Source organism: Lepidochelys olivacea (assembly GCF_965140295.1).
Source record: "Lepidochelys olivacea isolate rLepOli2 genome assembly, chromosome: 5".
Classification (NCBI taxonomy): domain Eukaryota; kingdom Metazoa; phylum Chordata; order Testudines; family Cheloniidae; genus Lepidochelys; species Lepidochelys olivacea.
The window spans coordinates 26,537,049-26,561,624 of record NC_140415.1 but is presented as its reverse complement, the minus strand read 5'-3'; the positions used below and the strand labels follow the sequence as shown (position 1 = coordinate 26,561,624).

Below are 24,576 nucleotides of genomic sequence, written 5' to 3'. Positions count from 1 at the left end.
GGATGAATACATTAAAGACTTTGTGACGCACTTTGAGACTGACTGATGAAAACTGATGTATCAAATCTAGGTGTTATTTTTATAACCCCTGTGATTAGGCTCAGCAGAATCTGATTAAAAAAAATTGATATCAATGTTTATTTTTATGCATATTTTTCAATGTTTATTGATATAAATGTTCAGAATTGTGCAAAATTATGGATTTTAAACTTTTTTTTACTTTTATCTATATAAATTTTCATAGTTGCAGGAAATTATGTGGGTTGTCAGACAATTATTATTTAATGACAGTAGAGAGAGATTCAGAAAGTTAAAGCTTAATAATCATTAAAACACAAACTGTCAACATGACCTGTCAAAATATACTAAGTAAATATCCTTAAGTCAAATTCTCATAAATTCAGCATTGTTCTTATTGTCTGTAAATTTAAATTACAACCAAAGGAAATACTTTTTCATTAGTTTGTGTCTTTGCAGTGAAATCTGTTTACCAACATTTAATAATAAAAAGCTAATCCTTCCAAGCCTACCTATGATTGCTACTTTGACCAGTTTCAATTTCTACCACTATATGTAACTCTAGTGCAGAAAGACTTTTATAAACCATGTGAAAATCATGAGGATTTTCCTGATCCTGTTTTTTCTTCCATGCTCCCTAAAGTCTCAAGATTCCCCTTGTTAGTCATCATCATTGTGTTGAGGATTTGACTCATCAATAACTATGCCTTAAAAACAGACAAAGGAATTGCTAAAGAATCATGAGAGAAACCTCCTCTGTCCCAGAGGTTGAAAGTACAGTCTATGCAGCTCTTCTATCAACCACCAACTCAGACAAGCCTTCAGTATACTAGAGTAGGTCCTCTCAGCCACAAACACACAGACAAAACCTTGGCAGTGAGTCTCTGAGCTTGGGTCAACTTACTCTGGCTCACAGAGCTCCCGCTGGAGGGTTAAAAGTAGCAGCACAGATGTTCCCAGTCAAGCTGGAGCATGGACTCTGAGATCCATCTCCTGGGTTTCAGAGCCCAGGCTCTAGACCAAGCTGGAACATCTACACTGCTATTTTTAGCCTTATAGCACAAGCCTCACGAGCTCATGTCAGTTGACCCAGGTTCTCAGACTCTCTGCGACGATTTTGGGGGGGAGGGGAGGGGGGTGTTTGGCAGCATAGATGCACCTGTAGGGATCTTTAGAAAAAAATTCCCACCAGCTTAGTTGGATTGATTGGTCTTATGATTAATAAAATGCACTGGGATTCCAGAGACATGTTTTCCTTTGATGGCACTGCCACAGACTACCTAAGACTGATCCTGGGAAAGTATGAAGTTAGTCAGTTCAGTAAAGCAATTCAGCATGTACGTAAGACTATCCCTTTAGCAAAGCACTTAATCACATGTTGAATTTTAAGCACATGCTTAAATCTCATTGACGTCAGAGGGGTTAATTCAGAAGCCTAAAGTAGATGCTCCTAAAATGGACTCCTAAATTGGAACCTTGATCAATCTGTATCTGAATTCCCCATCTGTAAAATGATGAAAAAAAGAGTTACCTACCTTCCGTAATTGTTGTTCTTCGAGATGTGTTGCTCATGTCCATTCCATTCTAGGTGTGTGCGTGCCCAGTCATCGGAGATTTTTGCCTTAGCAGTACCCATAGGGTTAGCAGGGGCGCCCCAGTGAGTACCGTACTCTTGCCGGCAACTCCAACAGACGGATAGGAGGGTGGGTAATGGAATGGACACGAACAAAACATCTAGAAGAACAACAGTTACGAAAGGTAGGTAACCGTTTTTTCTTCTTCGAGTGCTTGCTCATGTTGATTTCATTCTAGGTGACTCACAAGCAGTTCCAATGGAGGTGGGCTTGGAGATGGTGGTCTTGTAGCTTGCTGCACTGCCCTGCTGAAGCCAGCATTGTCTCGGGCCTGCTGGGTCAGCACATAATGGGACATAAACATGTGGACAGACGACCAGGTAGCAACTCTACAGATCTCTTGGATTGGCACCGGAGACACTTGCAGCCTAGTTGAGTGCACTTTGACTATCGCCGGTGGAGGCACACTCGCCAGCTCATAGCAGTATCGGATGCAGGCTGTGATCCAGGACAAAATCCTCTGAGCAGACACTGGGCGACCTTTCATCCTGTCTGCCGCTGCAACGAACAGCTGCACTGACATATGGAAAGGCCGTGTCCTGTTAATATAAAAGGCCAGTGCCCTTTGGACATTCAGGGGGTATAACCTGTGCTCCTCTTCGGAATTATGGGGCTTCAGAAAGATGACTGGTAAGAAAATGTCCTGGCCGGTATGAAACTGGGAGATTCCGGGAGACTATGTTGGGCAGGAATGCCAGGTGCAGCCGCAGCTGGACCTTATGCTTGTAGAACACCATATAGGGTGGCTCTGACCTAAGTGCCCTGCTCTCAGACACTCTGCTGGTAGACGTAATCACCACCAGTAACGCAACCTTCCAGGAGGGAAGGAGAAGACAGTAGGAAGCCAGAGGTTCAAAAGGAGACCCCATGAGCCTCAACAGCATGAGATTCAAATACCAGGGAGTAACAGGATCCTGGACGTAATGGTAAAGACGCTCCAAACCTTTCAAAAACCAGGCTGTCATGTCGTGAGCGAAGATCGACCTGCCTTGGAACAGAGGGTGGAAAGCTGAAAGAGGAGCCAGGTGGACCCTGACAGACGACAAGACAAGCCCTGAAGCTTCAGATGCAGAAGATAATCCAGGATCATCTGCAGTGAGGCCAGCTTGGATGGACAAGCCGATCCGAAGCCCAGCACGTGAATCTTTTCCACTTCGCCTGGCAAGCTGTTCTGGTGGAGGGCTTTCTGCTACCCAGCATGACCTGTTGCACACGGGTTGAGCATTCCCAGTCTTCCGCATTCAGACTTGCAGCAGCCACGCTGTCAAGCGCAACACCTCTAGGTTCGGGTGCAGGAGACTGCCAGGGTTCTGAGACAGCAGGTCCTGCCAGAGAGGGAGTCACAGCGGCACAGCTTCCGAAAGGTCCAGTGTGCTGAACCAGGACTTGCAAGGCCACTTTGGGGCTATCAGAGTAACCTTCACCCTGTCCTGTTTGATCTTCATGAGGACTCTGTGGATCCATAGCACTGGCGGGAAGGCGTACATCAGGGCTCCCAACCACAGAAGCAGGAAAACATCTGACAAGTACCCCCTGTCCATCCCCTGGAGCGAACACCTGGCATTTCCTATTCTGGTGGGACGTGAACAAGTCCACCTGGAGAGTCCCCTACTTTCGGAAGATCATACTGGCTGCCTCCAGATGAAGCACCCACTCATGGCAAGACGAGAAGTTCCTGCTGAGGCAATTTGCTAGCACATTCTTGGTCCTGGGCAGTTGCGCGCTTACCAGATGAAAGGCATGCTGCACACAGAAGTCCCAAAGGCTGAGAGCTTCTTGGCAAAGAGCTGATGACCTGGCTCCGCCCTGCCTGTTGATGTAATACACCTTGGTGGTATTGGTCTGGCAGGCCAGGAAAACTGCTGACATTGATGTGAAGGGCCAGAGTGTCCTGCAACCAGCGGACTTGAGTGCTGAGCTCACTCAGGTGGGCTCCCCAGCCCAGGTCCGAAGCATCTGAGATGAGGGTCAGTGACAGAGATGGGGCTGCGAAGGGAACACCTTCCAACACCGACTCAGGGTTTAACCACCACTCCAGGGACGACAGGATGTGATCTGGCACCCTGACTACCTGGTCTAGATAGTGTCTGTTGGGAGTGTAAACCAATGCCAGCCATGCTTGCAGAGGCCTGAGGCAAAGCTGGGAATGACTGACCATGTACATACAGCAGTCATGTGGCCCAGCAACTGCAGGTAGGTGTGAGCCATAGTGAGAGGGTGGTTCTTCACATGGGAGATCAGGTCCGACATGGCCTGAAAACATGCCTCCAAAAGGAAGGCTCTGACTTGCATGGAGTCGAGAACCATCCCTCTGAACTCTTTGCTTTGGACTGGCCTTAAAGTGGATTTTTTCCTCGTTTATTAACAGGCCCAGGTCACAGAAGGTGGAACGCACCCGATCGAGGCTTCTCTACACTTGTTCCTGAGACCTGCCCTTGATGAGCCAATCATTGAGATATGGGAAGACCTGGACCCCTTGACGTTTGAGTTAAACAGCCACTGGCACCATACCCATGCCATCTGAAAGAGAACCTGGCAGCCACAGTGCCCTTCTCCACCAGGATGCCAAATTCTTGGGCCAAACCCTGTGGGAGGGACTCCTTGAACTTATGGAGGGAGTCCCATAAGTTAAAATTGTATCGGCCCAAGAGGGCCTGATGGTTTGCCACCTGGAACTGCAAACTAGCCTTTGAATAATTTTTTTTTTTCCAAACAGGTCCAACCATTTGGCCTCTTTATTTTGGTTGTCAAGCTGGTATTTGTCTCTTTCATTGGCCGCAGAAACCACCAGCGAGCCTGGGGGAGGGTGGTTGTAGAGATATTCAAACCCCTCGGCCAGAACAAAGTATTTCTTTGTTGCACGGGGGAATGGAGACGCGATGGGGAGCACTCTCATGAGGCAGGTGACTGGGACCTGTGCCGAGAGGATGACTGGCAGGAGGGCAAATGGCACTGGTTGTACTGGGACCAGCGTCTTCCTCTAGGTGATCTGCGTCAAGACGGCTGAGGCTGCGAACACTGTGCCGGTGACTGAGGGCAAGCCTTGGAGGGTCTAGGCTGCAACTCCAGTGATATATGGTGCAGAGGTGGAGGGCGCTGCTTTGTCTTGAGAGAGATTGGCGGTGCTCCACTGTCCCCTGAGGGGTATTAGTGACTGGCTTGCCCTTGTGGGATTTGCCAGTTCCTGAGGCACGTGCTGCTTCAGTAGTGTGGGTGGAGGCTTGTGCTCTCTCAGCGCTGGGGGAGCTTGTGAAGGTGTTGGTGCCATCAGGGGTTTAGGTCCCATACTGCTCCTTGGAGTCAGTGGAGTCTTCTTTTCACAGGAGTAAGGGCCCCGACCGGGGAGGTATGAGCGTATGGCTCCAGAGTGGTCCAGCAGGCTGAAGTGGGTCCCTTGCCTAAAGACCTATTGCTCTTTTTCCCTGGTGCTGGGAAGCCATGCTTTTTGGTCTTCTTTTTGGGCACTGGCAATGGGGAATGCTGCTGGGTGGATCCTGGTGTGCACTGCGCACCAAGGCTGAGGTACTCTGTGAGTCCTGGTGGGGCTGCATGGAGGCCGGATGCAGGGCAACTCCATGATGAGAGCCTGTAACTGAATATCCCACTCCTTTTGTGTTTAGGGCTGAAAGTTTTTACAAATTCGGCACTTATCTCTAACGTGTGATTCCCTCAAGCACTTGAGGCAGCTGCTATTGGGGTCACTTACAGGCACAGGCCTGCTGCAGTCTGCACAGGGTTTAAACATGGGAGACCGGGGCATGCCCTGCCTGGACGAAGTCCCCATTGGGATCCTAACTGCTAACTTCTAACTACACTTAGCAACCTCTTAACACTAACTACTATAAACAAACTATTTACAAGGCCCTAAGGCTCTAAGTCAGTAGACGAAAACCCGCTAGCCCTTGCAATGCAAGGAAAAGTGCTCCGACTACCCACCACAGGTGGTAAGAAGGAACTGAGAGGGCATAGGGTCAGCAGCGCCTGATATACCAGCACATGAGCGTGGCACTCAAGGGACCACCCCTGCCGACCCTACGGATACCACTAATGCAAAAATCTCCAAATACTGCACATGTGGGTACGGACACACCTAGAATGGAACTGATATGAGCAAGCACTTAAAGAAGAATAGTATTTCTCTTCTCCCAGCTGTTGAACCTACCCAAAGCCCTAGGGATTTTCTCTTCTGACTTGTCTATTTAGATTCAGTTAAGGGCAGGAGCACACCATCTTCTGTGTATGTACAGCATCTAGCACAGGGGTGGGCAAACTTTTTGGCCCGAGGGCCACATCTGGGTGGGGAAATTGCATGCAGGGCTGGGGCAGGGGGTTGTGGTGTGGGAGGGAGTGCAGGGTGTGGGAGGGGTGTGGTGTGCAGGAAGGGGCTCAGGGCAAGGGGTTGGCCAGAGGAGGGCTGCGGGAGGTATGAGGGGCTCAGGGCATGGATTTGGGGTGCAGGAGGGGTTCGGGCTTCGGCGTGCAGCGGTGCCAGGGCAGGCTCGATCTCTGCCTGCCTTGCCTGGTGCCACTCTCAGAAGTGGCCAGCACCACATCCCTGTGGCCCCATGAGTGGGAGGGGAAGAAGAGGGCTCCGTGCGCTGCCCTTGCCTGTGGGTACCTCCCCCGAAGCGCCCATTGGCCGAGATTTCCTGTTCCCAGCCAATGGGAGCCGTGGAGGGCGGTGCCTGGAGGCAAGGGCAGTGCACAGAGCCCTCTTCCCCCACCTCCCGAGGGGCTGCAGGGACGTGGTGCCGGCCACTTCTAGGAGTGGCGCGGGGCTCGTGGCGCGAAGGGGGTGGCAATCCTGCAGGCCGGATCCAAAGTCCTGAGGGGCCGGATCCGGCCCGCGGGCTGTAGTTTGCCCACCCCTGATCTAGCATAACAAAGGCATAGTCTCGATGGGGCTCACTAAGCATTAGTGAAATACAACTAACATTATTAATAGTAAAACTAGTGGGAATTTTTTCCTAAAATTCTCCAGCATAGATATGGTCTTAGCGAGAGACTGACTGGGGGGCAGAAAAAAAAAAACTCTGGGCCACATATAGGGCAGTGCAGCATTGCTAAGTTGTTTCCAAAGTCTTATATTTTGAGATAAATCTTCAACATTTTAGTATTGAGTATATTTCATAATGGAGTTGCAGATTCAGTATTTTGGGTATACCTGGTGGGTATATTTGAAAATTTAAGAGAGACCTGCAAATATTTATTAGAAAAATTGGGCTTTCCTTCTTTATAATCCCTTTCTTCTTTATAATATATAAAGAAAGACCTGAAAGGTGATTGTTTAAATTTATTTTTTTAAAATTTAAAATTTATTTATTTAAAAATTTATTTAAAATTTCTTCTCTGCTTGCTTTTTAATTCAACTTAAGTATCAAGAAAGTCAAGTCTACTCTTCTCTGGTTTTTCTAACGAACCCCTCAGAGATATCAGGAATCTCACCTGTGAATACTGAACACCTTAACAGAAAGAGTGAAGAGGCTGACTCTTTGACAAAGTCTTCCTTTGTCCAAAGCGTTGATTAGTAATTCAAGTTAATTTGCTTTAATAAAAATATAAAAATTCAAATTTTTCAACTAAAAATCCCTTGCCCTCTCAATTGCTCATCTTTCAGTCTCTGGGCTCTCATGATGTCACCATTTCACTAGCTCTTCAGTCATCATGAAGGTAAGATTGGGCCTGAGTTTATTGGAACAAGCCATGCAGAAAACAAACTTAAAAAAACAACAACAATAATTCAGCCCTTTCTTCATACATAGTAAGAAAAAGTAGAAAAGGAAACAAGCAGCCTATTTTCTCCTCCACTTGCAGGTCACTTTTAAAGACATTTTGGAACTGTGTAGTGAAACATGAACAAACCACCACCTATCTAAAAGAAAAATAAAATATTCTGACACATTTAATATGTTCATTTTTTACTTAAGTAAAAATGCCTCCAATCCAAAGGCATATGTATTAACTTTGGTCTATTACCATTTTCCTCAGGCCTGGTCTATACTTTGCCAGGATAGCCATATTGAATAGGAACATGTGTGGGGAAACACACTCTTAACCAACATATGCCAGAAAAGTCCCAGTGTAGACAGTTATAAGAATTTTTTGCCTGTACAGCTTATTTCATTCAGAGAATTGATATAAGTTATACCAGCAGAATAACTCTTTTGCTGATATAAACTGCATCTACATTAGACGAGTTTGCTGGATAGCTATAGAGGAGTGACTATCTGCTTCAGACAAGTCCAGCTCTTTGGTCCCATAACAAATTATGAAAAGAGGTAATCACAGAAAAGTCAATTTATTTTAAAAAGATGCCTGAACGTTGGCACCCTTCTATTAATTTTCCAAAAGAACAGAAGCTATCTTCTTGGTACATTTTTATATTTATGTGTGCGTTATATGATAGAAACAGTTAATAATTAAAGCATTAATATATTAGTTTATATATACAAAAACTATGACATTTTGCCAGCTTGTCACAAAAATTAAATCTATTGAAAAAAGGAAAAAAATAAATAATTACAAGACATTTATGAACTTAACCGCCTCTAGAACATAAGAGCGGCCATACTGGGTCAGACCAAAGGTCCACTGAGCCCAGTATCCTGTCTTCTGACAGTGGCCAATGCCAGCTGCCCCAGAGGGAATGAACAGAACAGGTAATCATCAAGAGATCCATCCCCCGTCACCCAATCCCAGCTTCTGGCAAATAGAGGCTAGGGACACCATCCCTGTCCATCCTGACTAATACCCATTGATAGACCTATCCTCCATGAACTTATCTAATTCTTTTTTTAACCCTGTTATAGTCTTGGCCTTCACAACATCCTCTGGCAAAGAGTTCCACAGGTTGACTGTGCGTTGTGTGAAAAAATACTTCCTTTTGTTTGTTTTAAATCTGCTGCCTACTAATTTCACTTGGTGACCCCTAGTTCTTGTGTTTTGAGAAGAAGTAAATAACACTTCCTTATTTACTTTCTCCACACCAGTCATTTTATAGATCTCTCTCATATCCCCTCTTAGTCGTGTCTTTTCCAAGCTGAAAACTCCCACTCTTATTAATCTCTCCTCATATGGCAGCTGTTCCATATCCTTAATCATTCTTGTTGCCCCTTTCTGAACCTTTTCCAATTCCAATATATCTTTTTTGAGATGGGGTGACCACATCTGCACGTAATAGTCAAGATGTAGACATACGATGGATTTATATAGAGGCAATATGATATCTTCCGTCTTATTAGCTATCCCTTTCTTAATGATTCCCAACATTCTGTTCACTTTTTTGACTGTCGCTGCACATTGAGTGAATGTTTTCAGAGAACTATCCAATCACGCCAAGATCTCTTTTTTGAGTGCTAACAGCTAATTTAGGCTCTATCATTTTATATGTATAGTTGGAATTATGTTTTCCAATGTGCATTAGAACATCTATCTAGAGATAGATATTCTAAAAGATCCTACAAAGAACTTTGAAAAATGCCCTGAAGTCATGAATAATGTTTGGGGCGTTGGTTATAACCCTCACTCAATCCTTCATGTAATTATGCAGGTGCTTAACTTTAATCATGTGAGTAGATCCATCAAGGTCAAATTAAAATGCTTCCTCTCATTTCTAAATGGTGAGAATCTGCTTTACAGAAAAGTACAGTTTTCTTCTATGGTATATATGAAGTTTAATGGGCAGGTAACAAAGAAAGTTATGCTGGCTGCAAGTTTGCCAATTGCCAATAAAAATCACAGAATGACACTAATGTGTTAAATTATATTTTTAAAAACAGAACACTACCAATCTGCTCTATTTTTAAATAGTTAGTTTTTTACATAAGGAGAACACTGTAGAAACAATATAATTAGGCAAATATTTACTACTACCTGTTGCATTGCTTAAGGGATTATGTTAATTTGTAAACACTAAAATTTCACACCATATTAATTATTATGTGAACTAAAATAGAAATCCTTTACAGTTAAAACCAAAATTATTTTGGAAATATTGCCATTGAGATTAAAATGAAAGTGCATATTTTAATCATTATAGTGATGCCAACAACTATGCTCTGAAACTCACGTGGTTTAGTAATGTAGAAAGCTTTGAGCCATCTTGAATATTCTTCTCCAAGATGTTCAGGACTTTCACTGTTTTATCTGTTGAAAGCTAAAATAAAAATACTTGTATCAAAATAGCAGAAAGAATGTAAACAAATTATTTCTAAGTGGTTAAAATCAAATGTGTGCATGGAAGACAGGGCATACTGTCTAATTCTGGTGTAAAAATTAGGTTGTAAATGCTTGGGGTAGGATCTTAATTTGTGTTTTTACAATTTCTAGCACAGTGAGGCCTTGATCGTGACTGAGGATTCTGATCATATAATAAAACTAAATATGAAGCAATAGTAATAATGGTGATGCCTGTATAGAAATTAAAAATAAACAACAACATTCCATTAGTCTTCTGTTTCTTTGTTTGTTTTTTACAACACATAGGGAGATTAGTAGTAGTTTCTAGTGGTTTGTCACTTGAATTACACAATACAAAAATCTTGAATAAACCACAGTATGAAGTCAGTTTTCATGTTGCAATCAATTTTATAATATGAATTCACTAAGTTTTTCTCATCAAAATGTAATTTGAGAGATTTAGGTTAAATTCTTTATGATTTATTAGAACACCTTCCACAAAAACTGTTCACCCAGATTACACTTTGAACTGGCAAAAATGTATGGGAATATGTTTAATTATGTATATCTGCCACTGCTATCTTCTTGGTGCCAGGAATCAGAATTTGCCAAAACAAAGCACTAATCATGAATCCTGGTTGGCTAGAGTAAGTTTTGTTTTTAATTTATTCTACAGTTTATGGACAACTACAAAATAATTTCAACACTGTGTTGGTACTGGTGCATATATATTTTATTCTCACAGGGGGACTGTGCTGAAAATAAAGTAATTCTACATGACCTACTCATGTTCTACAAAATTAAGACCAGGAAATGAGTGGAGCTTGCTGACCCTTTAAGAATGGGGGCCACTAGCCCAGGTCTTACTGGAACTCAGTCCTGTAAGGCCACTGGTTTCTGGGAGATGTAGACCTCAAGTGACTGAGGGATGACGACTCATCAGGCGATATACAACCACTTTGTAAAAGAACTGTTTGTGCTCAGTATGATGTAGGAACTGGCAAGAACTCCAGCCAGTAGAAGCTGAGGCCTAAGGAGACTTGTAGGGAGCAAGGGCTAAGGCTTGGAAATATCTAGGGAGGAGATGCACCCAGCCCAAAAAGAGGAGTGAGGGCACTCATGGATAAGGCCAGAAGGGAGGCCTAGAGCTGGGGCTACTGAAAACCATAGGAAGAGGTTCATATACTAAGGAATCCAGAAGTCTTCGTAAGAAGTGGCCCTGGAAAGACAGAGTCAGGATAGTAGTGAGGTTGAGAACAGAGAGCTCATAGTGTAGAATCGCATGGTTGGATACCTATACTAGGAAGAGGGTATTAATCTTAGAGGGGTGATACCAATAACCTGCTTCAACAGGATAAACCCCCAAAATGAAGCCCAGGAAGGCATAAAAAGAAAGCCATAGCTTGTTGAGGGCACAGATATTGTTTAGCCTAGGAAAGGGAACCCTGAATTAACAGGGATGTAAGGCTACTGGGCCTGGGGGAAAGGAAATCCAGTGAGAGAAGACTGCTGGGAAGAAGACTGCTGTTGTACTCTGGGAAAAGGGTGGACTTTGTGACATCACCCTCTAACTACATCATCTCAATGCAACAAAGCACTGAGGACCACTAGCTGAAAGGAGGGAAATTGAGACAAGCACATAACAGGAAGAAGTAAGAACACAGTTACAGAGCGGAAATGTATTTTATACATTTAACACTGAAGTGTTATGTACATTTTCATTTTTAAGATCATGACATACCTTGTCCATAATGCCCATTGCCTTAATTTTTGCAGATTCACTACCCAACTCATTAAGCTGATGTTTTCCCAATAGCAACTCCTGTGGAATCTCATCATCATCACCTTAAAAAAAGAAAGGAAAAAAAAAGGAAAAAAAGGCAGTTTACATCTACTCCAATTAACTTCACTAGTTTTAAAAATAGGCTGCTTATTCTGATGCACAAATATGGATTTAGGAGCCTAAATTCAGGCACCCATTTCTGAAAATCCTTGGCCAAAGCATTTTAATATGTCCAGCAAAACAGGCAGTTCACTTAACCCATTAGAGAATCCCTTTGTCTCAAAAAATCAAAAAGAAATATGGGTGTCATTCTACAATTAAACCTTTTTGCACTATCAATGGATTAAAAATGTACATAACATTGCTGAATGTTTTATGAAATATCTTAAAATTTATAATTAGAACTGGGTGGGAAACAATTTTCCCAAAACATGTGAATTTGAGATTTCAAAACCATTTTTCCATTCTAAATTGAGACAAAAAATAAAAATCTCATTTTTTTTTTACCACCCGATAACAACCCCCGTCCCCTGCCAAAAAAAGTCAGATTAGGTCAATCAGAACATTGTGTTTCAGTGTTAATACTTATATTTTTAACTATTTTTGGTGTAAATTAATTAAAATTTCAAAATGAAATGTCATTTCAAACCAAAAAATTGTTTTCAAAATATTGAAATGAGATATTTCAGTGTTTGAAACTTTTCAAATGTTTTTTCCAACTGGGAGATTTTTCAAAATCAATCCTTTCCTACTAACTGTTTTGGTTTCAACAAATCAAAATTTTCTGACAAAGTAGGTGTCATTGGGAAATTCCCAACCAGCTTTTTAGTTAAATTTCACTCAGTATTTTGAAGAGCTACTGATTGCATACAAAATTGTACAAGTGATTATTTATTTGTTTATTTTTTCAGAGGTAAGACCTAGAGTAAATCTATTAAGTTATCAATACGCCAATACCCAATTGTTTGCAACAATACAGCTTCTAGTGCTTTAGCTGGGGTAGGGAGAAATTTTTGAAAGCACCTCAGGGATTTAGGAGCACAAATTCCATTAACTTTCAATGGGAGTTACGCTACTAAATACCTTAGGAGCATTCTCTTTCAAAACATCTTCAATCCCCAGTGCTGATGACCCATTAAGGGAGGTGTAATGCAGAAGATAATCACATTTGGGATAGATATTCTCCCCACCCCAGTAGCTTAAGGTTTGCATCTGTTGTGGTTTGTCTCTCTTCTAAGTCCTGCAAGGAACCAAGGTTGGAGGAAGAAGAGCAATTAGAAGGTGGTGGAGGAGCTTATCCGTGGTGGCAGCCAAAAATGAGAAAGGAGACATTTCCCAGAGTGTACACCAGAGGCAGACAAGTTACAAAGAAGAGTCTATGAAATAAAATGCTTAGATGCAAATTTTGTAAAGGCTTCGTGTGGTTTTGTACAACAGAAAGAGCAGTAGAGAAATTTCTGACATATTACCAAATGTAGTAAAATCCATGTCTTCCAAATTTTCCAAAATATTTTCTACTGAAGCAGTAAACCTCTTAAAAGTTGAAGAATCCATCATTTCTGGTGAAAAAGAAAAGTATATATAGTTGAGTTATATACAACAGACAACATAACCTGAAGAAAACAACAAATTCAACCTTCCGAAAAGTTACCTTCAGGTGTTAGTTTAGGTTCATAAGCCTTCCTTTTCTTTTGTTTTTCTTTTTTCTTCATTTTTCTAGCCACTAGGAAACAAATTAAGAGCTTAAAATGAAGATATCTGAAACAAATGTTTTTGTTCAGTTTCGTAAAATATTCTGTTGAAGTTGGATACATGAATATTAGAAGCCATAAACAACATTCTTTAGACTAGCCTATCCACATTTAATATGCTTATATTAAGAATGCAAGGAAGGGTTATATTAATTATATTGAGTAAGATGTACTTTAATACTGATGAATTACCATCACTGAGGGGAGGAGGAGGAGAATAATCATCCATGTCAGAGTCTTCTGGAGTACGATTGCGATAACGGCTACTACCAGAAGTCCTTCTTCCTTCGTGATAATGACTGCTTCTCCTATGATCACCAGAACTTCTCTTATCATGCTCCTCACACTCCCAAGCTTTATCATCATCTCTGTCCTTTTTATGTTTTTTCCGAGAAGCTAGAAATGAAGCAAGTTTTCATTAGATAAACTGAAATCAGAATTATTTACAAGTTTAAGCAAATTTGTGTACCACTGTTACATTAAGCAAGTGTGCATTATAAACCTATAACATTAAAAACCCAGCCATGACATTATCCTAATCATAATTTCTGAAGAACATATAAAGTCCATGCCTGAAACAGGAAGAGAGGCCTGTTAAATTTTTAAAATACTTACTCAGAATGCCTGCCCTTTTAAATAGAATAAGGGAGGGAAAGTTGTAGGGTAAAATTTTTCATAAGTGCGTAAGTGACTTGAGCTCCCACGTTTCATTTTCATTAGGCATCTAGAACCCCAACTCTTATGGACTTTCAATGAGACTTGAGGTTCTAAATACCTACATCACTTTTGAAAATGGGATTTAGGAGTTTAAGTCAGTTAAGCCCATATTTTTAAAGGTATTTAGGTATTGCAATGCCTAACTGATTTAGAGGCCTAAATATTATTTTCAAAAGGGATTTAGACACTTAGGAAATCCATGTTGTTCCTGGACAAAGGGCTAAACAGTGAGGAGGCAAAATTTGCATATTATACAAAATTACTCAAGATAGTTAAGTCCAAAGCAGACTGTGAAGAGTTACAAAGGGATCTCAGAATACTGGGTGACTGGGCAACAAAATGGAGGATGAAATTCAATGTTGATAAATGCAAAGTAATTCATATTGAAAAACATAATCCCAATTATACATACAAAAGGGTAGGGACTAAATTAGCTGTTACCACTCAAGGAGGAGATCTTGGAGTCATCATGGACAGTTCTCTGAAAATATCTGCTCAAGGTGCAGCAGCAGTCAAAAAAGCTAACAGAATGTTAGGACCCATTAGGAAAGGAATAGATAATAAGACAGAAAATATCATAATACCACTATATAAAATCTATGTTATGCCCATACCTTGAATACTGCGTGCAATTATGGTTGCCTTGTCTCAAAAAAAGATGTATTAGAATTGGAAAAGGTACAGAGAAGGGCAACAAAATGATTATGGGCATGGAACAGAGGAGAGATTAAAAACATTGGGACTGTTCAGTTTAGAAAAGAGATGACTAAGGCGGAATATTTTACAGGTGTGTAAAAACATGACCAGTGTGGAGAAAGTGCATAAGGAAGTGTTATTTACCCCTTCACATAACACACGAACCAGGTAGTCACCTGATTAAATTAATAGGCAGCAGATTTAAAACAAACATAAGGAAGCACTATTTCACACCATGCACTGTGTATATGTGGAACTCATTGCCAGGGGATGTTGTGAAGGACAAAAGTATAACTGGGTTAAACAAAAATTAGGTAAGTTCATGGAAGACAGGTCTATCAGTGGCTATTAGCCAAGACGGTCAGGGATGCCACCCCATACTCTGGGTGTTCGCAAACCTCTCACTGCCAGAAGCCGGGACTGGACGACAGAGGATGGATCACTCAATGATTGCCTGTTGTGTTCATTCCCTCTGAAGGATTTGGCATTGGCCACTGGCGGAAGACAGGATACTGGGCAAGACGGACCATTGGTCTGGCCCAGTATCGCCATTCTTCTATTCCTATGTTCTTAAATCCCATCACTGTTGAGTGCAGCAATGCCTAAATACCTTTAAAAAACTGGGCCTTAGGATTTTTTAAATTTTAATTATGATACATTACACAAAATTCAGTGTTCTGAAGGTGAGTAGCTAAAAGGTGGAAGCTAGAGACAAAACCCCAGAGCCAGAGAATGAGACTGTGGCTGAAACCAGAGACAGTAACTGTAGCCAGCAGAACTGACAACAGGACAAATCTCACAGGCTAATCAAACTGTGGTAGAAATCCAAACAGCTGAACAGTGGTTAATTCCAAGCGAGATTCGTGTACTTATGGAACTGATAAAAATGGTTGCGAATGTGTATGTCAGCGGTGGAAAGCTAGCAAAGCAATTGCTCATGAAACTACTTGGAGACAAGGAAAGCAATCTGGGATGCTTGGAAGTTGGGAGAAATACTGGAAGGGAAATAAGTGCTTGGGGACTGTCCCACCTCTGTCACCTCTTAAAGGAATGGTTTCAGAGTAACAGCCGTGTTAGTCTGTATTCGCAAAAAGAAAAGGAGTACTTGTGGCACCTTAGAGACTAACCAATTTATTAGAGCATAAGCTTTCGTGAGCTACAGCTCACTTCATCAGATGCATATCGTGGAAACTGCAGCAGACTTTATATATACAGAGAGAATATGAACCAATACCTCCTCCCACCCCACTGTCCTGCTGGTAATAGCTTATCTAGATAATAGCTTATCTAGATAAGCTATTACCAGCAGGACAGTGGGGTGGGAGGAGGTATTGGTTCATATTCATATTCTCTCTGTATATATAAAGTCTGCTGCAGTTTCCACGATATGCATCTGATGAAGTGAGCTGTAGCTCACGAAAGCTTATGCTCTAATAAATTGGTTAGTCTCTAAGGTGCCACAAGTACTCCTTTTCTTAAAGGAATGACACTGTATAAACCTGAACTGCTGATTTAAACAAAAACAAAAAACCACCACCTTTTCAAAAGGCGCCAAACCTTTTCTGGAGTCAGGGGAACTCTACTTATTCAAGAAGTTTACAAAAATCTGTTTTATTCTTCCTTAGTATCAGATCTTAGTTCATTTTGAGGCTGACTTATCTAAATGTAAGTAAGTACCAGCTGCTTCACAGGGGCCAATGCCTAATTTTCAGTTAAGTTTTCTAAAAAGTGTTTTTCTTTAGAATGAAAGCAAACATTAAGGGAGGATTTTAAGAGATGGGTATTACGCATCTTACCTGCTGTTCTGAAATCTGTGCTGCACGGGATTTGTATCTGAACAAGCATACTTATTTCTTCTCCACTGAGCAGCATAGAACCTGTCCCAAGATGCTCGATGCTGAAAGGACCTTCAAATTTTTGCTAAGTGGCCTGTATTTTTACCTGGCCAGAGAGACCAGTAGTTCTAGTGATTGTGCAAACTAGGAAACTTTTAGTGCAGGGTAGCAGGGTCCACACGAACAGTGAGTGCGCAGCATACTAGTGAGCTGTAGATTTACTCTATACCTTACCACATACTAATTGTTCATCTAGACAAGCCCATTGTATAACACAGGTTTACTCTGGAAAGTGTCTCTAAAAATGGCATTACTCTACTGACAATTTCCAGATGAAATTTTCTTCATTTGGCAAATAAACGTGTATTTAACCTGGCTTCCTGCAAATCAATTTGGAATCTGAAAACCAGGAAAGTTCCTCCTTGAAATGTGCATCATCACTAGTAATAAAAGTTCTGCAGGCCATCTAGTCCAGCATCCTGTCTCTTACAGGGATAATATCAGTAGAGCTGGTTGGAAATCAGAATTTTTGGTTTATGGGAAGTATTGACATTTCAAAATTTGTTTTCATTGCAAAATGGAACAAAATTATATTCTGAAAATGATTCTGAAATTGTTTCTTTTTTATTTTTATTTTCACATTTCATAGCAGATCAATAATAATAATAATAATATAATATGCCCTATAACTGATGTCATATGAAAATAATATATTTTCAAATTTTATTGTTTTAAAACCATGAAAGGTAGCCACAACTTAGTATTGACAAACATGTTATCGTATTTTCTAGATCAATCAGTATTAAGTTGCAACTCCCCTTAAGAATTTTAGAACAGTAAAACAAAAATAGAATATTTCAACTATGTCATTATGTCATGTCAGTAGGAGTATTACCACCACTACTGGTATGATAATATTGAAACATAATAAAAATATAAATATGAAAAACTATAAACATTCAAAACAAAACTATTCCCCAAAATAAAAAAATTCTGAAATGAAACAGTTGAAAAAACATTTAGACAAAAAATTTTCAACCAGTTTTAAAGTACCAAATACTTCTGAAGAAGATGTAAGGACCATAAAAGTAGGCATATGCGGGATAATCTGACCCCACATTAAGTCTCATCCTGATCTCTAGGAGGTAAAGCTTGATGTAAGCCATGAAACAGGTTTAATATTCCTTCCAAAATTGTTAATTATAATTCTGGATATTCTTGATATCCACATAAATACCCAATGCATTTTTCAATCTTGTTAAATTCTTGGCCTTAACAACTTCCCATGGCAACGAGTTCCACGGTTAAATCCAAGCTGTGTGAAAAAATATTTTCTTTTATCCATTTTGTATTTCCCATCTTTTAATTTAATTAAATGTCCCCTTTGTTCTTGTGTTAGGTGAAAGGAAAAAAACCCTTCTCAGTCTACCTACTCACTGCAACCTCCTCACTTATTCATCTCCATGGTAAGAGAACAATTCAATTCACTCCCTCTCTTCATACCAAAATGTGTTCATGCTTTTGATCATTCTTGTCACTCTTCTCTGAACCCCCTCTAATTCTGCAATATCATTTCTGAAATGGCATGACCAGTACCATACACAGTAGTCCAGATGAGGCTGCACCACTGATGTATAAAGGCATTACATGAATATCTGTATTATTCACCATCCTATTCTTTATGCATCTTAACAGCTTTTTTGACTGGAGCTACACATTGAGTAGAGATCTTCACTTAAGTTTCTACAATGACACCCTAGTCCCCTTCTTGAGTAGATCCAATTAATTTTGAACCCTGTAAGGTGTGTGAGTTGTTTAAATATTTCCTTGCAATGGGATTACTTTGTATTTATCAACATTCAATTTCATTTGCCACTATGTTGTCCATTTACATAACCTTTTTAGGTCTTTCTGGATTTCCTCATAGTCTTTTCTGATCTGGACAAACATAAGTAACTTTGCATCACCTGTAAATTTTGCTACCTCACTACAGTCCTTCCTCCCTTTCCAGAATATATTAAACAACACAGAACCCAATATGGAATCTTGAGGCAACCCTGTTAATTTTCATCATGGAAAAAGGTTAACAGCCAGGTGCCCCAAAATTCTGTACATCATGGTCAAAACAGCAGCCATTGGTGTCTTTAAAAAAAAGGTAGTGTACTCCTCTTTGGGTTTCCATCTGGATGTGATGAGATTTCTCTTTTAGAGTAGGTGATAGAATTGTCTGTGGTCTCAGTCAGACCCATGGGAGCTCAGTATCAGATTATAATACATGATTTTGATGACCATCTTGCTTTTCCTCCCCCAAATAACTTCCATTCAGGCCTGATTTCAAAGGTTATCTCAAGAGCTGTTAGAACTAGAAGTAATTTTGATTTGTCCAAGCAATAATACCCTCCACCCCCAGAGGATGGGGCAGTCCAAAAAAGGCTGTGTCTGAGAAACCCACTGGGAAGAAGGAGACCAAGAGTCTCCTTTTTTCTTCTTCTTGTGTTTCCAGTTAGGAAAAGTGACAGGTTGGTTTGTACGTGTTTTCTTTTTTGAGGCTTAAAAAAATTCCTACGGCCACATCACAAGGAGAGTTGTTTGGTATGACGAATTCCAGACCTCTGACTGATCTAGCCCCTGTATGCAGTCAAATCTATCAGTCTGCCTCCAGTACTCCAGGGAGAAGGAGACTATTCCCCAGTTCAGTTTGTCAGACATGGAGGAGACATGAGAATTTACAAAACTAGCTATTAAGATAGTAAATAGCATTATGTGGCAGCACTAGGAGTTTGAGATCCCTGACTGCAAAAATCACAGTGGAACTAAAGTATGGGTGAAGATAGATGATAAATATTCAGTTTTAAAATATGGGTGGTCACCAAATTCATTAAATTATTTTTTCAACATTTTCATATAGAATATTATCTATGTAAAACTTCTCAGGTCTTTTTTAATGGTCTTTTCTTTAACCTGAGTCTAAAAGTGTCCTAGAGCACAAGTGAAAAAGTCTACGAGATATTCTGCCATACATGTAGGATTGGGGAGAGAAGTTTAACAGGCTACCTATTCATCTTGCGTGGTAAATTTAGGTTTAGTAATTTTTCCTAAAAATAAGTTACTCAGTCAACGAGTTATCTAGACCCCAAACTTAACTAGTTCTTATATTGTTTTGACTAGTCAGCTAAGAAATCTGTTAGCAAGAGCAAAGAGTTATCCTGCTGTGTAATAGTAGTAATAGAATGATGTACTACTTACATTCAAAAGCTTCTTCGCTTTCATTGTCTTCATCAGAACTGATCTCAGCATATTTTGGTTTCTCATTAACTGTGCTACGTTTGCGCTTGTTCATTTTCACACGTTCACAAAGTGGCATGGTGGATTCAATTTCTGCCAGGAGCTCAGGAGGCAACTCCTTTAACACTGACTGATCTATGCTACCTATTAATGAAGAGTAAGAAGAGTAAATGTAGATCACTAAGGGACCAAAGCTGTAGTCCTTTCTCAGGACTAATTCTAATAGAGCACCCACTAAATATCTCATAGTTAGATATTCTTGAAAGTAACTGATGTCATGAAGTCCTCTGTCCAAAGTTTTATATTTTGTCAACTTTACAATTAAAATGATCATACTGTATCTCTTACAAATGTACTTTAAAAAAATATTTACCAGCATATACATGATACAAATTCAACCAGCGACCTTCACATACATTTCCCTCACTCCCACTAAACAGAGTCTTACTTTAGTTGGTTGTCCAAAATTTGCAGAAGTGTTTAAAAAAATTAGGCTAAGTCAGGATTCAGTATGCATCATGGTCACATTTCTACTTATTCTGCAACATCTCCTTTACCAGTGCACATAAGAGGATTACTTTGCAATATCAGAGGGTGGAAACAAAAGCAATCAGAATTTATAAGGTTGTTAACTTTAAAAAATAAGGCCCAGATGACTAGCACACCTCAATTGTTTCCTATGTAGAAATACAACTTTTTTGTGGCTATTACAGAGTTCATTTTTGTTGCTCTTTTCTTAAGCTTAACACAAACTTAAAAAACTTAAAGCGATTGATTAGGTACCAAATAAAAAGAAACAGCAAATAGGAGTACACTATTTTCTACTAATATTCCTTACAGTACCAGAAAGATTATGTAGCATCACATTGCTGTCATCACACATTTTGGTAGTGCTGTTAGGCCTATACAAAGCCAGGACCTCTTAAAGACACTCTTCTATAGGAAGGGTCACACACATATTTCTTAGCAATCAGCCAGGAAAACCAAATTAGTTCAAAGACCAAGTATTATGCTTCAGCACTGGTTCTAATGCACCAATCCTTCACAGACTTATACAGGTGCATATATTTATGCACTGAATAGCTTCACTGAAGTTAATGAGACTACTCATAGCGCAAAAAGCATGTGCATAAGACTTTAGAGAATTGTGGCCTAAATAAAGGCATGACAAAAAGCAACTCTGGAGGGGAAGACAAGGAGTGCCAGGGGACAAGAAGAACATGTTTCTGCAACTCAGTTTTTAGTATTTTCTTTCTTGTTGAATTCAACAGGATATGGTCTGCTCTGTACAAATCATCTCTCACCAAAGTTTCTTAAGAAGAGTTGAGGTTATTATATACACAGAGCCTCATTTGTTCAGGTACATATAGAAACACCTGGAAAATCCAAGTTTATGCATAAGAAATGAGTCTTATGGTAACAAGCATTAGTCTACAAAACACATGCTAATGATTTTGCTCTGCTTCAAATTTACAGGATACTTATAAAAACTAAAGGGACACAACTTTCAAACAGAAATGTGATTTTTATTTCCTAAAATATTTAAGAGTAAAACATTGAGGAAAATTTGTTTTCAATGTATTTCATTTTTGCATTTGATAGTGGATTTAGTGTATAGTTTTACTGTTAGCACACTGCACAGTCAGTCACCTTTTCCTCTAGTTTGTGTGCCTTTTTTGAACAGTAGTATGGGAGGGGAAAACATTTTGCAGTTTTCTTTAGATAAGATTTTTAAAACCACAAAAATTGGCAGAAGGCAACAGGGGCAGCTGAACTACCTGAAACTCCATTCAAGTTTCGAAATTGACTAGGATACGTTGATGAAGTGCCTCTAATATATTAGCTACCATGCATGTTAAACCTTTTTTATATTTGTACACTACAATATATTTGTAACAATCAAAAATAAGTATAATGAATCATAATTTATACTTGGGAATCTTTACATTTTAAAATATAAAGACATTTTATGTGTATGTATTTTACTATACAGCATTGTAAACAAAATTTCTGAACACTGATATGTTGTCAGATACAATCCATCACTTTTCACACTTACCTCTGTAAAGTCCTAACTACATCATAATCAATCACGTTGGTGAACCCTGTGAGAACATAGCTGCCACCAACATGGTTAAAGTGTAGTTCAATTTTACAGTATAAACAAAATGTGTGTTATAACCTTGTCTGTGAAATATGCTAAAGCTTTGGCAGATCCAAATATAATATTTCCTAGTTAAAATAACAATTCTGTGATCCACGATTAAATAATACTGTAATGAGGAATACTAGAAAAATACGTGGGGAGGTTGGCATACAAGATATGTACTTTTTCTGAAAAAGTTCTCTAAAACAGCTTCAGTCTGAGCGTTCAAATGTATATTAAAAGCTTTGACAGTTAATATTAAAAAAATACTTTAAAAATATATTCACGCAAGTAACCTAACAGACAAGTCCCAGAGTTCAGTGACCAAAAACGGCACCCTGTTACGCTTTTCCAGAATAACTTTTTCCCTAAAATTCCTAGATTCACATAAATAATTTCAGCTTGTATCTGTAATTAAAAAAAACATCTTTAATTTTAATGAAAATACTTTCCCCTACCTAGTTGATCATCTAAATTAATAATCCAAATTATCAGTCGATTTTATTCTGAGAAATGTCATGGTATTTGCATTTATTTTACAACCTGAAAAAAATACAAGTAACTTGCTTCCCTCAGCTTCCTTTATTTACACTATTCAATAATAGGATCAGAAGCCTTTCACGGTATAGCATTTTGTCTGTTGGCATCTTTATTTTATTACAAAAGACTAAAAGCCCATTGGTACAATTAAATGCCCCCAAACTTAGCTAATCCCGGGGTAAAGTTGCCCAGTAGTGCACTGTGATGTTTCAGAATGCGTTGTGGCTAAATTTAAAACACTATGAACCAGGAAATGAAGAGTTGACACACACACTACCCTTGCAATGCAACTTTAACTTTACCCCAGCTGGAGATGGCAACAGCCACTAGGAATGGCTCCATAAGGGTGGTGTAAAGATTAACAAACTATCAAGGAGAATGGATTCTCTATCTTTGAATGCCTTCACATCAAGATTTACTAAAAAGATGTTTTAGTCAATCACAAGTTAACAGGCTCAATACAGGCGTAACTGGATGAAATTCTCTAGTCTAAGATACACAAGTTATCAGACTAGATGGTCTACTGTTCCTTCTAGTCTTAACACCTATGAATCTATAATAAGTAGGTATGAGAAAGGATTAAGAGAATGTGCCATTGCTTGTACTCTGGCTCATAGATTCGAATTCCAGCATTTATCGACATGCACTCCAGCTGCATTCACTATGTTAGGTGTAGCTGTACTGAATGGATAAGGGATTAGTAGAAGCAGCCTGGCTACAATATGAGGAGAAACACATATGGACTTTGAGGGATCAAGTACGCCTCATTTGAGCACTGAATTTTGTAGGCTGTGTCAGTAGAAGTGCATGAGGGTGTCTTCTTGACCTGGGGATTATCAGCAGTGGTTTCCAGGGTTTAGTGACAGGAAAATAAAGGCAATGTCTCAGAAGAAATCCTCAGCACAAAGGTGAAGGGGTGATAACATTTAGTGAGTCTGGGGATGTTTGTGTGCAGTAAGGTTAGTGTTTGAATGTAGGCTAGGTGCAGGTAGCTCCTGTTTGCTACACCTGACATAAACCCAACATAACCTAAAATGGAGAAAGGCACTCTGACACCAGAAGAAGTGTCTCTACACAGGGAGATATACTGGTAACTACAGCAGCAGGAAGTCACACCTCATCTAATACCGATACAGCTTCCCATGTAGACAAAACATTTGTTTCTGTCTCAGTTCTTCATCTGTAAAATGGGAGTAATAGCACTTCTCTACCTCACAGAGCTATTGTGAAGATAAATACATTGAAGTCTTTGAGGTGCTCAGGTATTACAGTGATGGGGGGCAGATAAGTGCCTACGATTGAGTGATTGATGGATGTGGGTTCCTGGAGAGGACAGGGTTGAAGCCACCTCAGCATCCCCCGCTGCACAGCTCTGATTCCCTACTTCCACCCCACTCTTCCCTGCACTGTTCCAACACTCCCCCTCACTGCTCTGACCTCCCAGAATCCCCCCAAAAAGCTCAGACTACCCTACCACTGCTCAGATGCTGCTCCCACTCCTCCAACATTTCCTCCCTCATGCCTAATACCAAATGACTAAAATCAGTTGGGGGATGATTAAAGTCATAGTTTTAGCTCCCGTTATGTGCAAAAAAAAAAAAAAAAAAAAAGTTAGACGAACCAAGCGATTTTGTAAAATGCTGGGTTTGTTTAGGGAACTGTATCTTGGGAACCCCTTGCTCAATTGACCCTAAACCTGGATCAATATATCCCACACCCAAATCGGATATGGCAAATTTCAAGGCAATCTGGACAAAGATTCAGATTTTAGAGCATTTAGAATAGTTAGCCTTTAACTAGGAAGTAATGAAAAATCTCAGCTATAGCACAGCGTAAGTTCTTTTGTACCAGCTTCCAATGGAGGCAAAGAGATACTTTTGATTAGTAATCGAAGTACAGGACTAGGGATCATTTCAACAAGGTGGTTTTTATTCCTTAGTGTCCTTCTCTGAACTTCTCAATTTTACCTATTTCTAAAATGAGGCTAGTACAA

At 40.0% G+C, this 24,576-nt stretch overlaps 1 protein-coding gene across 4 annotated transcripts in view; it reads right to left on the bottom strand.

Moving 5' to 3' along the window:
• The window catches only part of NIPBL (NIPBL cohesin loading factor), a 294,436-nt gene that overhangs the window by 77,627 nt on the left and 192,233 nt on the right, over positions 1-24,576 (bottom strand). For all 4 annotated transcript variants that reach the window (XM_084629342.1, XM_084629343.1, XM_084629345.1 and 1 more), the window contains 6 exons: positions 19,859-20,041; positions 13,557-13,760; positions 13,265-13,336; positions 13,083-13,172; positions 11,572-11,675; positions 9,721-9,807 (listed from right to left, as the gene is read on the bottom strand). In XM_084629342.1, the coding sequence (XP_084485468.1) occupies positions 9,721-9,807; positions 11,572-11,675; positions 13,083-13,172; positions 13,265-13,336; positions 13,557-13,760; positions 19,859-20,041 (740 nt within the window). The remainder of the gene's footprint in view (positions 1-9,720; positions 9,808-11,571; positions 11,676-13,082; positions 13,173-13,264; positions 13,337-13,556; positions 13,761-19,858; positions 20,042-24,576) is intronic.